Source organism: Nomascus leucogenys, chromosome 7b (assembly GCF_006542625.1).
Source record: "Nomascus leucogenys isolate Asia chromosome 7b, Asia_NLE_v1, whole genome shotgun sequence".
Lineage (NCBI taxonomy): Eukaryota > Metazoa > Chordata > Mammalia > Primates > Hylobatidae > Nomascus > Nomascus leucogenys.
In genome coordinates this window covers 48,414,033-48,428,816 of record NC_044387.1, presented here as the reverse complement: position 1 = coordinate 48,428,816, position 14,784 = coordinate 48,414,033, and the positions used below count along the sequence as shown (strand labels likewise).

General features: G+C 53.3%; 1 protein-coding gene and 1 pseudogene across 2 annotated transcripts; both read left to right on the top strand.

Annotated features, from left to right (window-relative positions):
- The first annotated feature begins 2,877 nt into the window (after nucleotides 1-2,877).
- LOC115835985 lies at nucleotides 2,878-11,082 on the top strand (annotated as a pseudogene). The gene is made up of 2 exons (XR_004030965.1): nucleotides 2,878-5,042; nucleotides 10,609-11,082. The product of XR_004030965.1 is annotated as a tubulin alpha-8 chain-like (transcript).
- Nucleotides 11,083-11,090: 8 nt separating this feature from the next.
- THAP7 (THAP domain containing 7) lies at nucleotides 11,091-14,156 on the top strand. Its single transcript, XM_030815912.1, has 5 exons — nucleotides 11,091-11,838; nucleotides 12,013-12,092; nucleotides 12,514-12,669; nucleotides 13,138-13,278; nucleotides 13,493-14,156. The coding sequence occupies exons 2-5, from the start codon at nucleotides 12,013-12,015 to the stop codon at nucleotides 14,043-14,045; spliced, it is 930 nt and encodes a 309-aa protein (XP_030671772.1). The 5' UTR covers nucleotides 11,091-11,838; the 3' UTR covers nucleotides 14,046-14,156.
- The last annotated feature ends 628 nt before the right edge of the window (nucleotides 14,157-14,784 follow it).

The window sequence follows — 14,784 nt, the reverse complement described above, 5'->3', positions numbered from 1 at the left end:
AGTGCACCAAAGGCTGTCCCGCCCTGAAATGCAATCAGAGCTAGGTTTTCCCAATCCACAGGTAAAACTAATCTAATGGATGTATAGAATTTAGAACTACTTCCGTTTTTTTCCCTGGGGAAAATATTCACAAAACATTTGTGGTCTGCAATCAGGTTAAAAGACACAGTGTGCAATTTGGCATCAGACAGGTAGAGGCCTGACTCTGGTGGGATTAGCTACCACTAGCTGTGGGACTTCATGTATTTATTTATTAGAGCCAGGGTCTTGCTCTGTCACCCAGGTTTCAGTGCATTGGCAGGATCATAGCTCACTGCATCCTTGAACTCTGCATTCCGGTGAGCCTCCTGCCTCAGTCTCCTGAGTCGCTGAGACTACAGGGGGCCACCACATCTGGCTAACTTAAATAATTTTTTATCTCGCTATGTTGCCCAGGTTGTCCAGCTTTCTTCTGACAGCTGTATGACTTTAAGGAAAATATTTGCGTTGCCTTAGCCTCGATGTTCTCATCTGTCATATGGGGGCAGTGGTCCTAAGGAGCATAGGAAGCAGTGCTTCTAGAGGCAAAAAATAGGCCAGGTAGTGATGCAGGGCAGGGGAGGAGGCAGGTGGTTATAGCCATGCAGGGGTTCACATTCATCCCCCCGTCTCCTACCAGGCACCCATGGACTTGGAGAACTGGGCGGGGACACCCTCTACCTGAGGTCTTGCCGGATCCATAGCGTTGTGCCCGTCTTCTGCTTTCTGTACCAAGGGAGCGCCCCAGAGCTGAACCTGCTGCATGGTGGCCTGGGGCCCCAGGTACCACTGGAAGGACACTGGGTCCAGACTTACAGGGAGAGGCCCCAGGAGACAACAGCCATGGGAGTGCCCCTGAGTCTGTCCCCTATACTACCCAGCTTCTGCCTGTTCCAGGCATGCCCTACCCTCGACATCTGGGAGACAGATGGGATTGATGCTATGACAGACGGCGTTAAGGGTTGGGGAGCCTTCAGGCTTCTAACCTGCTGGGGCCTCTGGGAGAGGTGGGGGTGGGGGAGACCTAGGTGGGGCCTAAAAGGAGAAGCAGGTGTCCCTCAAGCAGGTGGAAAGGGGGTTACTTTCCAGGTGGAGGACGTGGAGCGGTCTGAGCCCTGGACCATGAGCCAGGATAGTGACCAGTGTGTTTGCTCTGTCTGTCCCAGGGGACTGGGCTCTGGCTTCCTCATTGAGCTCCAATCCATATGTCAAGTGGCTGAACTTTTGGGACAGTGGACTCTATAGGACAGGTACAGAGGCCCTGGCAGGTGCCCTGAGCAAAAGCAGCAGCATCTGCGGTAGGTGCTGGGCCTGGGGCAGGTGGGTAGGCATGAGTCCTCCCTTTCCTCAGGGATGTGCCTCCACCCCCGAAAGCTGGGCTGTGTCACCTGGGGCCTGCTGGTGTTGCTGGTGGATAAAGGAGGGGCCTCATCACAGGAAGGGGTATGTGGGGTGGAGTTAGACCCTCTGCTGTGCAGCCAATGCTGGATACAAGTCCCTTCCTCATCCACCCCACCCCACCACTCTCCTTCCTTGCTGGCTGGCAACCATTCTCCTGCCCTGCCCTGCACATGGGAGACTCCCAGTGCCTGAATGCAGGGTGGAAAGTCCTGCAATAGAGAGAGTTGGGAGCGGGGAAGTTCAAGAAAGGGGTGGGCAAGGTGGGAGTTCATTGAAGCTGAATCCAAATGCTGGCTCTGCCACTGAGAAAATGGGGTGACCTATGAAAGCAGCTCAGTTTCCAATCTGTGAAATGGCCCCCACAAGACCTCATAGGCTTGGGGCTGTGGTGAGCATGAAGTGAAATGCACTGCTGAAGTGATCAGCAGAGTGTGTGACCCATGTAAGTGCTCCATGCACAGCCACCTGGACTATTATTGCCAATCCTGGGAATGGGGCTGTGAGGGCTTCTAAAGTGGGTGGTGATATCACTGCCAGACACAATCATCAATGGGGTGCCACAGCAGTCTCTACAGTACCAGGAGGTAGGCGGTTTTAACCGCTTGACACAGAAGCTCGTGGGCACACAGGGAGGGGAAGGTCAGGGGCCAGAAGGGACCCAGCCATTGGGAGCCAGAGCCACCATGCAACCCCAGGACAGTTAACCTGTAAGGCCCCTTCCTCAGCCTCAGACCTGGAGGTTTGGGGGATGGCAGAAGAGGGAGGAGGGGGGGTGGTACCCGGCTTTGCATCCCACTGGCTGAGGAGTGGCTCCATCCCCCAGATGTGGACCTGTTGGAGAACCAGCTGGGAGTGGCAGGAGTCCAGGCCCTCTGTGCCGCCCTCACTGTGAACCAGGTAATGCGGAAGATGCAGCTGTCAAGGAATGGCCTGGAGGAGCAGGCGGCCCAGTACCTTGCCGAACTCCTGGCCCACACAGACCTGAAGTCCCTGGACCTGAGCTATAACCAGCTGAATGACCAAGCAGGTAACGCCTGCCCAGGGCACCATGGCCGTGAAAGCTCAGCTTCCTGGGGCAGGGGTGGGTGGGGGTTGGCAGGACCGCACTGCACATCGCCAGGGAGCATGTGCTCTGGCTCATGCTCGCCACACCCCACCTTGCCCCACTCCTCTTCCAGTCCAGCCACACGGAACTCTTAATTCCTTCCACAAATATCTCATTGCCCACTGCTGTATGTGCTGGGCACTGACTTAGCCACCAGGAATCCACCTTGAACAAAACCAAGTTCCTGACCTCAAGGAACAATGTTAACAACATCATTCTCAGTAATTATTGGCACTGCAAAAGAAAGTTTATGCTTCTAGAGAAGAATGGGGACCCCCTGCTTTAAAGAGGTGGCTGGGGAGGCCTCTGTGAGGTGACATTTAAGCTGAAATGTGCAGAGTAGGAAGGAGTCAGCCATGGCAAGATCAGAGGGAGAGCATTTCAAGCAGAGGAACAGTGAGCATGCGGGCCTGTTTCCCAGACTGGCGGACAGCAGTGTGACTAGGCAAGGGAGCCAGGGAAGCGTGGCCAGGCTGTGAGGTGGAGAGGACAGAGGGGGCTGCAGGGCTGTAGGCCGTGGCAAAAAGGGTAAAGATTTTGTTCCAGGTGAGGTAGAAGACACGGTTGGGATTCCTTGGTCTCATCACTCTCATGCCCCTGAGTGTTTGCTTTGCCAGGAATATACACTTCTACCTGCCTCCTCAAATGGTCTAATAATAGTAAGGATCACCTGGGACCCTGGGTTAGGCATGCAGATGCTGACCCTGGACCTGCTGAACCAAACTCTTAGGGGAATGCTGGTGAATCTGTATTGTAATGGATGCCCCGGGAGAACTCTTTTCGGCAGCGTTTCATAAGCTCTCATCTGGATCAAGCAGCTTAGAGGGAGTGGGGTGGCACCAGACTTGGCCTTTGAGAATTGGCCCTGGAGTGTAACTGCCAGAGAAGCAGTTTGCCTTCTAAAAAAATTACTACTGGGAGTCAGTGAAATTAAAAGACAGGCTTATTTCAGACTTTGACAAACTGAATATAGGTGTCTCTTTGGACCTGCACAGTAAAAGGGCAAGTGCCAGAGAGGCAACCGGGATGGAGGGCCTGGAAGCTAAGGTGCTATGAAGGCTTCACAAACAGACACATGTACATGAGGGAGGTGGGTGGGGACTGGAAATCGACAGGCCCAGCAAGGCCATTTTTTTTCTCCAAGAGGAGATCTGTGGGAGGGCCCGACTCCCTTGAGGTGAAGGAGCTTGGATCTGTGCCTCCCCACTTGATCCATGGCAATGGTAGCACCTACCACATAGGACGGTTGCAAGGGTCACACAGAACAAGCATTAGCAGTTGCAGGGGTGTGTGGAAGAAAGAATCTTCCTACCCTTGAGCTGTTCAGCAAAAACAGGGCCTCCCCACAAAGTGGGGGATTACTGTCTGACCCTGCCAGCCCTAGAAGTGTCTGAGTAAAGAGGAAAGCACATGTATTTGAGTACCTGTATTATGAAATCCAGTGCTGGGTGCTGAGTCTAGTTCTCAGGTAGAGGGGGCAATGCCCTGAGTTGCTTCTGCGCAGGGAGCTCTCCATGGTGCTAAACAAGTGTCTGTAGCCACCAGTGCCAGGCCAGCAGGCTGGCTGAGCGCTCTGGTTAGTCCATCCATTTTTCTTCTATGTATTTCTTCAAACCAGCCTTCCTGGACCTCTGCAACATCTTACTATGAAGTGTGCGTGGTGATTTGTGCATAGATACGTATTGTCTGCTTTTCTCTGCTTCAAAGTGTAATGCGTGTTCATTATGGATGGTCTGAATCCGTATCAACTCTCAGAGGCAAAGAGATTTGGCCCCGGCTTGGTGGAGGTTGGTGGTGTGGCTCCCACGGGCATTGGCTCACGTTGTCTGCTTTCTCTCAGGCGGATCTGTGCACGGGACTGCAGGGCTTCCTCATCTTCCACAGCTTTGGGGGCGGCACCGGCTCTGGGTTCGTGTCTCTGCTCATGGAATGGCTCTCGGTGGACTACAGGAAGAAGTCCAAGCTGGAGTTTGCCATTTACCCAGCCCCCAGGTCTCCACGGCCATGACCCAGCCCTACAACTCCATCCTGACCACCTACGCGACCCTGGAACATTCTGACTGTGCCTTCACAGTCAACAGCAAAGCCACCTATGACATGTCGGTACAACCTGGACATCGAGTGTCCCAGGTACACCAACCTCAGTCGTCTGATTGGGCAGATCGTGTCCTCCATCATGGCCTCCCTGTGATTCAATGGGGCCCTGAATGTGTACTTGACAGAATTCCAAACCAACTTGGTGCCGTACCCCCACATCCACCTCCCCTTGGCCACCTACGCCCTGATCATCTCAGCCGAGAAGGTCTACCACAAGCAGCTGTCCGTGGCCGAGATCGCCAGTGCCCGCTTCGAGCCAGCCAATCAGATGGCCAAATGTGACCCTCGCCATGGCAAGTACACAGCCTGCTGCATGTTGTACAGAGGGGATGTGGTCCTGAAAGATGTCAGTGCGGCTGTCGCCACCATCAAGAGCAAGCACACCAACCAGTTTGTGGACTGGTGTCTGATTGGATTTAAGGTAGGACTGGGTGATGTGGAGTCCTTGTGCTGTCAGGAAGCAGCAGACCTGCAGAATAATGCTGCCCCTGAAGGCCCACATCCTTTGTGAAGACAACCCCTTTTCACGTCAGCTAGGTTGCAAGGACAGTAATTTTAGTAACTTACTTCCTACCTCCTTATGCTTTACCAAATACTTTATGTTCCCTCATATCTTACCGCTACCCTTTAAAGTTCATGGGGCAATATTACCAGCATCTTACACTTTAGAAAACAGAGGCCGAGGCTGGGCGCGGTGGCTCACGCCTGTAATCCCAGCACTTTGAGAGGCCGAGGTGGGCGGATCACGAGGTCAGGAGATCGAGACCATCCTGGCTAACACGGTGAAACTCCGGCTCTACTAAAAAATACAAAAAATTAGCTGGGCGTGGTGGTGGACACCTGTGGTCCCAGCTACTCGGGAGACTGAGGCAGGAGAATGGCGTGAACCTGGAAGGCAGAGCTTGCAGTGAGTCAAGATTGCACCACTGCACTCCAGCCTGGGCAACAGAGCGAGACTACGTCTCAAAAAAAAAAAAAAAAAAGAAAGAAAAAAGAAAAGAATACAAAGGCTGAGATAGCTTTAGGTGTCTGAAGCCTCACAGGCAGCAAGTGATGCAGAGAGAAATCAGAGATTATCTGAGTGCAGGTCCTGGCCTGTCCTCCACATTACTCCACTGCTCACTTTAGTAATTTGTCAGGATCTATGTTATCATTTTTTGTGTTATAAATAGTGGTTTTTACACTTTACATCATCTTGGTCACCTGTTGTCACTGAATTTTGGGCAACACTAATATTTCCGTAAAGATTTTTAAATACATTGTGCAGTGTTTACCGTGAAGACCAAAGGCAGGTCTTTGCCCTTTCTCCAAACCAAGCAGAGACCTCTGCCTCACACACAATCAGCCTGATGATTTGGTGCTCCTTTAGCTATGCTTACAGTCAATTGTCTACCAAGAGAAAAGTACCATGTATTTGGAAGCCAAATAACAGAATGTCAGGCTCGAAGATCTGTTGTGATGACTAGGCTAAATGCCTCACCACACCTGTGTTGGTCAACTTTGTGCCCTATGGTTAGTTAAGAGTCCTTGTCTACAGTGGTTTCCCACATTAGGCAAAGCTATAGATCCCACATTTATAAGTCTCAATGAGTTCTAAGGTGTTTGAGGAGTTGCAAGTTCCAGGATCATTCCAGATTGAAATGATACGAGAAAGTCACAGGTATGTGTCTTCTTTTTCCCACCCGGAATGGCCATAACTTGCCTCTGAATGCACATAACTTCTTTAATCTGTCTGGCCCTCTCTCAGCCACTTTACAGCACTTCGACACAGATCATCTCTATTTTTCATCTCATGTTGATGTAAATCATCTTTAAGTTGACAGATTTAAAGTGATTCATAGAACAGGGTAAAATCGGCCAGGCTCAGTGACACATGCCTGTAATCCCAGCACTTTGAGAAGCCAAGGTGGGAAGATCACTTGAACCCAGGAGTTCAAGACCAGCCTGGGCAACATAGTGCGACCCTGTCTCTACAAAAGATAAAAATTATCCGGATGTGGTTGTGCATGCCTGCAGTCATAGCTAATGGGGAGGCGGAGGTGGGAGGATCGCTTGAGACAGGGAGGCAGAGATTGCAATGAGCCAAGATCACCACTGCACTCCAACCTGGGCAACAGAGCATGACTGTCTCAAAAAAAAAAAAAGGAAAAAGAAGGGTAAAATCTACAACAGTTACACCAACCTGGAATGTTCATTACATGTTACATAGGAGGATTACAGACCTTAGATGTTAGATGTTACAGGTAGGAGGTGAAACCTTCCATTCTGTATCTTAATTATTAAGCCTCTCAACTTGAGTAGAGAAATTTTTCTTTCAATTGGTGTTACTTTTGGAAGGTGAAGACATCCTTAGCTGGCAGGCACTGTGGGAGATGCTATGCTCTGCAGAGGTTTCCTGTTGTAACTAAGTCTTGTGAGACAGCAGGGAGGCTAGTCTGTAGAGAGATAAAAGTCACAGCCTCTCCTGTCCCCCCAGAAGATAGTCCAGCCCCACATTGACCCTGTTGAATTCTCTTTGCTCTAAGTTCCTTTTTGTCAGTTTTAGTGTGACTTACCATACATTCTTTTTTGTTTGTTTGGAGACAGAGTTTCACTCTTGTCACCCAGGCTGGAGTGCAGTGATATGATCTCGGCTCACTGCAACCTCTGCCTCCCCGGTTCAAGCAATTCTCCTGACTCAGCCTCCTGAGTAGCTGGGATTACAGGGGCCCGCCACCATGCCCGGCTAATTTTTTTTCTTTTTTTTTTTGAGACGGAGTCTCACTCTGTCACCCAGGCTGGAGTACAGTGGCACGATCTCACTCACTGCAAGCACCACCTCCTGGGTTCACGCCATTCTCCTGCCTCAGCCTCCCGAGTAGCTGGGACTACAGGCGCCCACCATCATGCCTGGCTAATGTTTTTTATTTTTAATTTTTTAGTAGAGCCGGGGTTTCACCGTGTTACCAGGATGGTCTCAATCTCCTGACCTCGTGATCCGCCCACCTCAGCCTCCTAAAGTGCTGGGATTACAGGCATGAGCCACCACGCCTGGCCAATTTTTTGTATTTTTAGTAGAGATGGAGTTTCGCCATGTTGGGCAGGCTGGTCTTGAACTCCTGACCTCAGGTGATCCACCCGCCTTGGCCTCCCAAAGTGCTGGGATTATAGGGGTGAGCCACCACACCCAGCCAACCATACGTTCTTTAACAACCATTTGCTTTTTTTTTTTTTTTTTTGAGATGGAAGTCTCGCCCTGTCACCCAGGCTGGAGTACAATGGAACACACTGCAACCTCCACCTCCCAGGTTCAAGCAATTCTCCTGCCTCAGCCTCTCAAGCAGCTGGAATTACAGGCATGCGCTACCACGCCTGGCTAATTTTTGTATTTTTAGTAGAGACAGGGTTTCACCATGTTGGTTGGCTAAGCTGGTCTCGAGCTCCTGAACTCAAGTGATCCACCCACCTTGGCCTCCCAAAGTGCTGGAATTATAGGCATGAGTCACTGCACCCAGCCTCAGACACGCTATTTTCAAAGAGTCTTTTCCATGCTTAAAAACATTTGGGGGCTGGGCCGAGTGGCTCATGCCTGTAATCCCAACACTTTGGGAGGCTGAGGTCGGTGGATCGCCTGGGCTCAGGAGTTCGAGACCAGCCTAGGCAACATGGTGAAACCTCATCTCTACCAAGAATACAAAAAATTAGCCGGGCATGATGCCACGCACCTATAGCTACTTGGAAGGCTGAGGTGGGAGGATCACTTGAGCCTAGGAGGCAGAGGTTGCAGTGAGACAAGATTGCACCACTGCACTCCAGGTTGGGTGACCAAGTGAGACCCTCTCTCACCAAAAAAAAAAAAAAAAAAAGCTTGAGTCCAGGAGTTCAGGATCTGTTGGGAGAACATGGTGAAACCCCATCTCTACACAAAATACAAAAAATTAGCCAGGTGTGATGGCACACACCTATAGTTCCAGCTACTTGGGAGGCTAAGGTAGGCGGATCACCTGAGCCTGGGAGGCAGATGTTGCAGTGAGCCATGACTGCGCCACTGCACTCCAGCCTGGGTGACAGAACAAGACCCTTAGAAAAAAAAAAAAGAACATTTGGGTTTTTTATTATAAAAGTACTTATGTTGGCCAGGCACAGTGTGTCACACCTGTAATCCATTGGGTCGATGGCCTGAGCCCAGGACTTTGAGACAAGCCTGGACAACATGGCAAAACCCTGTCTCTACAAAAAATAAAAAATTAGCTGGGCATGGTGGCACATTTCCTGTAGTGCTATAGCTACTCAGGAAGCTGAGACAGGAGGACTGCTTAAGCCCAGGAGGTTGAGGCTGCAGTGAGCCAAGATGGCACCACTGTACTTCCCTGTAACCTGGGCAACAGAGCAAAACCCTATCTCAAAAAAAAAAAAAAAAAAAAAAAAGCTGGGTGCGGTCAGTGGCTCACGCCTATAATCCCAGCATTTTGGGAGGCCGAGGTAGGTGGATCACCTGAGGTCAGGAGCTCGAGACCAGCCTGGCCAACATGGTGAAACCCTATCTCTACTAAAAATACAAAAATTAGCCAGGCATGTTGGTGGTTGCCTGTAATTCCAGCTACTCTGGAGGCTGAGGCAGGAGAATCGCTTGAACCCAGGAGGTGGAGGTTGCAGTGAGCCGAGATTGTGCCACTGCACTCCAGCCTGAATGACAGAGCAAGACTCCATCTCAAAAAAAAAAAAAAAACAAAAACTTGATATGGGCTGGGCACGGTGGCGCACACCTGTAATCCCAGCACTTTGGGAGGCTGATGCGGGCGGATCACTTTAGGCAGGAAAATCGCTTGAACCCAGGAGGCAGAGGTTGCAGTCAGCCAAGATCACACCACTGCACTTAAGGCTAGGTGACAGAGTGAGACCCTGTTTTGTCTCAAAAAACAAAACAAAACCTGATATGTGGCAAAATACTAAAAGAATGCAGAAGACTGAAAAGCTGAAGTCCTCTTCTTCCCCAGAGCTGCTCTGTCCTTCAAAAAATGTTCTGTACATATTCAAGGCATATTAATCTCTTGTTATACAGGTGATGTTGACAGTGGCCAGCAGACATGTATGTCCCTTTCCTGTAGGTGACAGACCCAATCACTGCACACAAGTGGTCACAGTAAACAGAAAACTGGCAGCACTCCCACTTGGAAGGGCTGATTGGCTTGGTCTTAAGAGTCGTGGGAGGACACTCCCTGATCAGGGTACGAACCCTTCTCTCTGCCCCTTCCAACTCCTGTGGAGTCTGTCTGTATCTAGTTGGTGCTAACTGCGACGTGCTTGGCAGGGCAGGGCAGGGTCACCACCTCAGCAGGCGTTTGTCCTCCTCCAGCATGATGCTACCCTAGCTGCCCAAAGCTCTAGCCTGTGTATGTTATTACATAGTTTTTTTACACATAAATACATAGATTTCAAGTCACTTTTCTTTTTACGAAGTATACAATATACCTTGGATGTATTTATATCCCAAGACAGGGTTCTCATTCTTTTTCATGTGTTTTACTGTATGGGTAATATGGGTAATAATTTTTTTTTTTTTTTTTCCGAGACAGAGTCTCGCTCTGTAGCCCAGGCTGGAGTGCAGTGGCGAAATCTCGGCTCACTGAAATCTCTGTCTTCCGGGCTCCATCTTACATGCTTGTAATCCCAGCTACTCAGGACGCTGAGGGAGAATTGCTTGAACCTGGGAGGGGGAGGTTGCAGTGAGCCGAGATTGCACCACTGCACTCCAGCCTGGGCAACAGAGCTAGACCCTGTCTCAACCACAACAAAAAAAAAGAAGAAGGACAAGGAGGAAAAAGGAGAAGAAAAAAAGAAAAAAGTCGTCAAAGGATATTAATTGTCCATAGATAACAAATAATGCCAAAAAATATAGAACCAATTCTTAAACACAGTGTTGGAACTGGTCCACAGCTCTAATTTTTAATGAGCTCCCATTTCTGAGGCCAATATAAACTTCATTCTATGCTGCCCATCTCTGAGAGGTGGGCATTAACTATCAGCCCCCCACGGTGGTCCCTGTGAGAGACCTGGCCAAAGTGCGGCGGGCGGTGTGCATGCTGAGCAACACCACGGCTCAGCATGCACAGCTCTGCCAAAAGGCAGAGGAAACTGCTTTTCTTCTCGAGGCCTCCGTTGCCTCGTCTGTGCCCGGGCGGTGGTGCTTACCCGGCGGGGTCGCAGGGAGGTCTCGTGGCGGCGTGTGTTGGATCATGGAGGCCTGGGCCTGCCTGGACCGTAAGTTCGGCTAAGTGCGCCTTAGCGCACCGGTACGTGGGGGAGGGCATGGCAGTGGGGGAATTCTCCGAGGCCCGCGAGGATCTGGCAGCTCTGGAGGATTATGAAGAGGTGGGCATAGATGCCGTGGAAGCTGAGGCTGAAGAAGGCGAAGAATAGTGAGGGGAGGGTGCGGCAGGCAACCATCCCTCTGTATTCCCCACCATAACGCTAGGAGAGCTAATTACCTATTAAAATTTCTGTACTGCAAATCAGCCGGGGGTGGTGGTGGGCGCCGGTAGTCCCCAGCTACTTGGGAGGCTGAGGCAGCCGAAAGGCGTGAACCCGGGAGGCGGAGCTTGCAGTGAGCCGAGATCGCGCCACTGCACTCCAGCCTGGGCGACAGAGCGAGACTCCGGTCTCAAAAAAATAATAAAACAAAAAATAAAATTTCTGTATTGCGATATTGTCTTTCTCCTGTGTTGTACTTTGAGAGATTCCTCCTCCAGATAACCCTCCCTGAAGTCCACCTCCCCGGTACGAGAGTGAGTGCGGACTCTGGTTTTTGTCGGGTTCTTTCGTGCAAGCGTCCCAGGCCCCGTTTTCTTCCTTCAGTCAGAGGTCTTCCCGAGGCGAGCTGCCGCCCCTGCGGCTTTCAAGGCTCCCAGGACACTGCAGCTTTCCGCTCCCGCGCCGACTCGTACACCGGGGCCGCTCCATCGTGCCGGGGTGTTTACAGAGAAGAGTGGGGCCTGAACGGACGAAAGAGAAGCCCACGTGGGCGACAATACTGGTAGTCCAGGGAGCTGCGACGATGCGGGCTCGACAGAGACTCGCACACTCGAGCCGCTTCCTGACCCAGTTCGCTAGGACCTCGCCTCGCCCCGCCGCGCCCCGCCCCTCCGGCGGAGCACCTCCGGCTCTCCAGTCTCTATGGTACCAACTTCCGGCGCGCGCTACCCCTCGCGAGACTTCGGCGGCGCAGCAATGGCCAGACCGTGAGTGCCGCTGACAGAAGTCAAGAGAATCGGCTGGGACAGGGTTGGGGCGACAACGGGCCGGGGGGAACTCGACAGGCCAGAGCCCCTTGGGGAGGAGCGGCGGCTGGAGGCGCGAGGCTCCTCTGGATGCCCGGAGAGCCGCTTGCAACTTAACTCCCGCCTCTTTCCTAGATGCCGCGTCACTGTTCCGCCGCCGGCTGCTGCACACGGGACACGCGCGAGACGCGCAACCGCGGCATCTCCTTCCACAGGTCAGCGCGCGTGCGCCGCGGGCTCACGTGCGCATGCGCTAGTTGTTGCTCGCCTCGGGTCGCAACTGCGTAGAGGCTTCGCGCCTTTCTCGGATACGGAGGAGGCTTGAACCTGTGGGTGGGAGGTGAAGCGGGACGGTCCCGGCGGGACCGAGTGCAGTCGGGAAGGGGAGGACGGGAAGTCTAGCCGGCTTGGACCTGCCCCACTCTGTTACCTGCCAGATGACGCTAAGGAAACTGGTTTTCTTCTCGAGGCCTCCGTTGCCTCGTCTGTGCCCGGGCGGTGGTGCTTACCCGGCGGGGATCGCAGGGAGGTCTCGTGGCGGCGCGTGTTGGGTCTGCGTTTCCCCTCTGGGGAGCTTGGGCAGCATGAGCCCAGGGCTGTGGACAGCCTGGTGCTCACGGGTTTGTGGCTCCACAGACTTCCCAAGAAGGACAACCCGAGGCGAGGCTTGTGGCTGGCCAACTGCCAGCGGCTGGACCCCAGCGGCCAGGGCCTGTGGGACCCGGCATCCGAGTACATCTACTTCTGCTCCAAACACTTTGAGGAGAACTGCTTTGAGCTGGTGGGAATCAGGTGGGCCTCCCTGCCCGCCGACGCTGGGGTAGGATGTGGGGCTTCCGGCGGACTGGGACAGCTGCGGGTCCTGGAAGTCCCTTGAGCAGCCTGCGTCCAAGGGGGCTGTTTCCTCCTCCCAGCTCTGCACAGTGAAACCCATCCCCAGGATCACTGTGCCTGTGACACAAGGGGAAAACAGGAGCCTTTCCAGAGAGTATTTTTCAGAGCCCCAGTCTTGCCAGCAAGTCCACAAATCAAAGAATTCTTTCTGGCTGGTCAGCCCAGCTCAGCTTGTGCAGGCTTTCCACACACCTGGACTTTGAGGAGTCCTGCAGGGAAGCGATTGGTGTAGCTCTAACTTGGCATTCCCCAGACGTATTGTTTGCACGATGCCTTCCAGCCTCCCACGGCGCTGGTGCTGGGGGCAGATTGGCCTGGGGAGACAGCACTTGCTCTCCAGCTCATCTGGGTTGCTTTTCCCCACAGCGGATATCACAGGCTAAAGGAGGGGGCAGTCCCCACCATATTTGAGTCTTTCTCCAAGTTGCGCCGGACAACCAAGACCAAAGGACACAGTTATCCACCTGGCCCCCCTGAAGTCAGCCGGCTCAGACGATGCAGGAAGCGGTATGTGGTATGGGTGGGGGTTGCCCCACTCCCACCCCTAGGCTGAGGGACTGGGCCCTAGGGGTGTCTGCCAGCAGTCTTGCTGGACAGGGTTCTTGCTGCACAGAACCTGTGGATCGGGTTTGGGTGTTAAGGGTTGATCAGGTGGGCTGGTGGAGTGGGGTCTGGCAAGCCCTCAGCCTAGCCCATCAGTCTCTCTCTTCCCCCTTACCAGCTGCAACGAGGGCCGAGGGCCCACAACTCCATTTTCTCCACCTCCACCTGCTGATGTCACCTGCTTTCCTGTGGAAGAGGCCTCAGCACCTGCCACTTTGCCAGCCTCCCCAGCTGGGAGGCTGGAGCCTGGCCTTAGCAGCCCCTTTTCAGACCTACTGGGCCCCCTGGGTGCCCAGGCAGATGAAGCAGGTTGCAGTGCCCAGCCTTCACCAGAGCGGCAGCCCTCCCCTCTCGAACCACGGCCAGTCTCCCCCTCAGCCTATATGCTGCGCCTGCCCCCACCTGCCGGAGCCTACATCCAGAATGAACACAGCTACCAGGTGGGTAGCGCCTTACTCTGGAAGCGGCGAGCTGAGGCAGCCCTTGATGCCCTTGACAAGGCCCAGCGCCAGCTGCAGGCCTGCAAGCGGCGGGAGCAGCGGCTGCGGCTGAGACTGACCAAGCTGCAGCAGGAGCGGGCACGGGAGAAGCGGGCACAGGCAGATGCCCGCCAGACTCTGAAGGAGCATGTGCAGGACTTTGCTATGCAGCTGAGCAGCAGCATGGCCTAAGGGAGGGGCCGCTGGACTGACTGAGGGGCTGCCCAGCAAGACTGCAGCCTCTTCCTCCCTCAGATCCCACCAGACCCACCAGGTGCCGTAATAAAGCGGATTCTAGACGGAGGGCCTGCTGTCTGGCTCAGCTGGGGGCTGGAGCCCCTCTGAGTACTAAGCTTGCTGCCCCAGACAGTGGCTGCAGCTCCCAAAGGGCTCAGTCCAAGCTCTTTGCCAAGGAGAACAGGGAGCCTGGCTCTCATCCCTCAGAGCTACTGGTAGACAGGTGGCAGTCAGCCCTGCTAGTGCAGCTCCGTGCCCCACAGGGTTCTCTGAAGGGGCAGGATGGTGTGAGTAGGGGCCAGGAAGACAGCTCCAGGTGCCCTTTCCATAGGATCTGAAACAGCCCTGACTTAAACCAGCCAGCCCCTTTGAGAACACTTCTAAAACCCAGTCTAGATTCGGTTCTCAAGCAGGAGCATGACAGGCTTCTGTCCACAGGCCCCATCAGCCTGGTGGGTAAGCAGGACAACCCTCTCTCCCTGCCCCCTTCACTACCATCTCTATTTGAAAAACGGGGATGATGATGACAATCATCAACCTCCTGGGGCATGTCAGCAGGTAGTAAAGCCCCAACAAGCTAATCCCTGGAAATCTAGGAAGAGGTGGCCAGAACATGGAGACAAGCACTCAGGTCCTGGCCTCAGCATCCTTTTCCTTCAACTCCCAGGAACCTGGAAGGCCTTGCTGCAGCTGC

Coding starts and splice junctions, on each gene's coding strand:
- THAP7 (XM_030815912.1), top strand. CDS start 12,013: ATGCCGCGTCACTGTTCCGCCGCCGGCTGCTGCACACGGGACACGCGC. Junction 12,670..13,137: donor TTTGAGCTGGTGGGAATCAG/GTGGGCCTCCCT, acceptor TTTTCCCCACAG/CGGATATCACAGGCTAAAGG. Junction 13,279..13,492: donor CTCAGACGATGCAGGAAGCG/GTATGTGGTATG, acceptor CCCCCTTACCAG/CTGCAACGAGGGCCGAGGGC.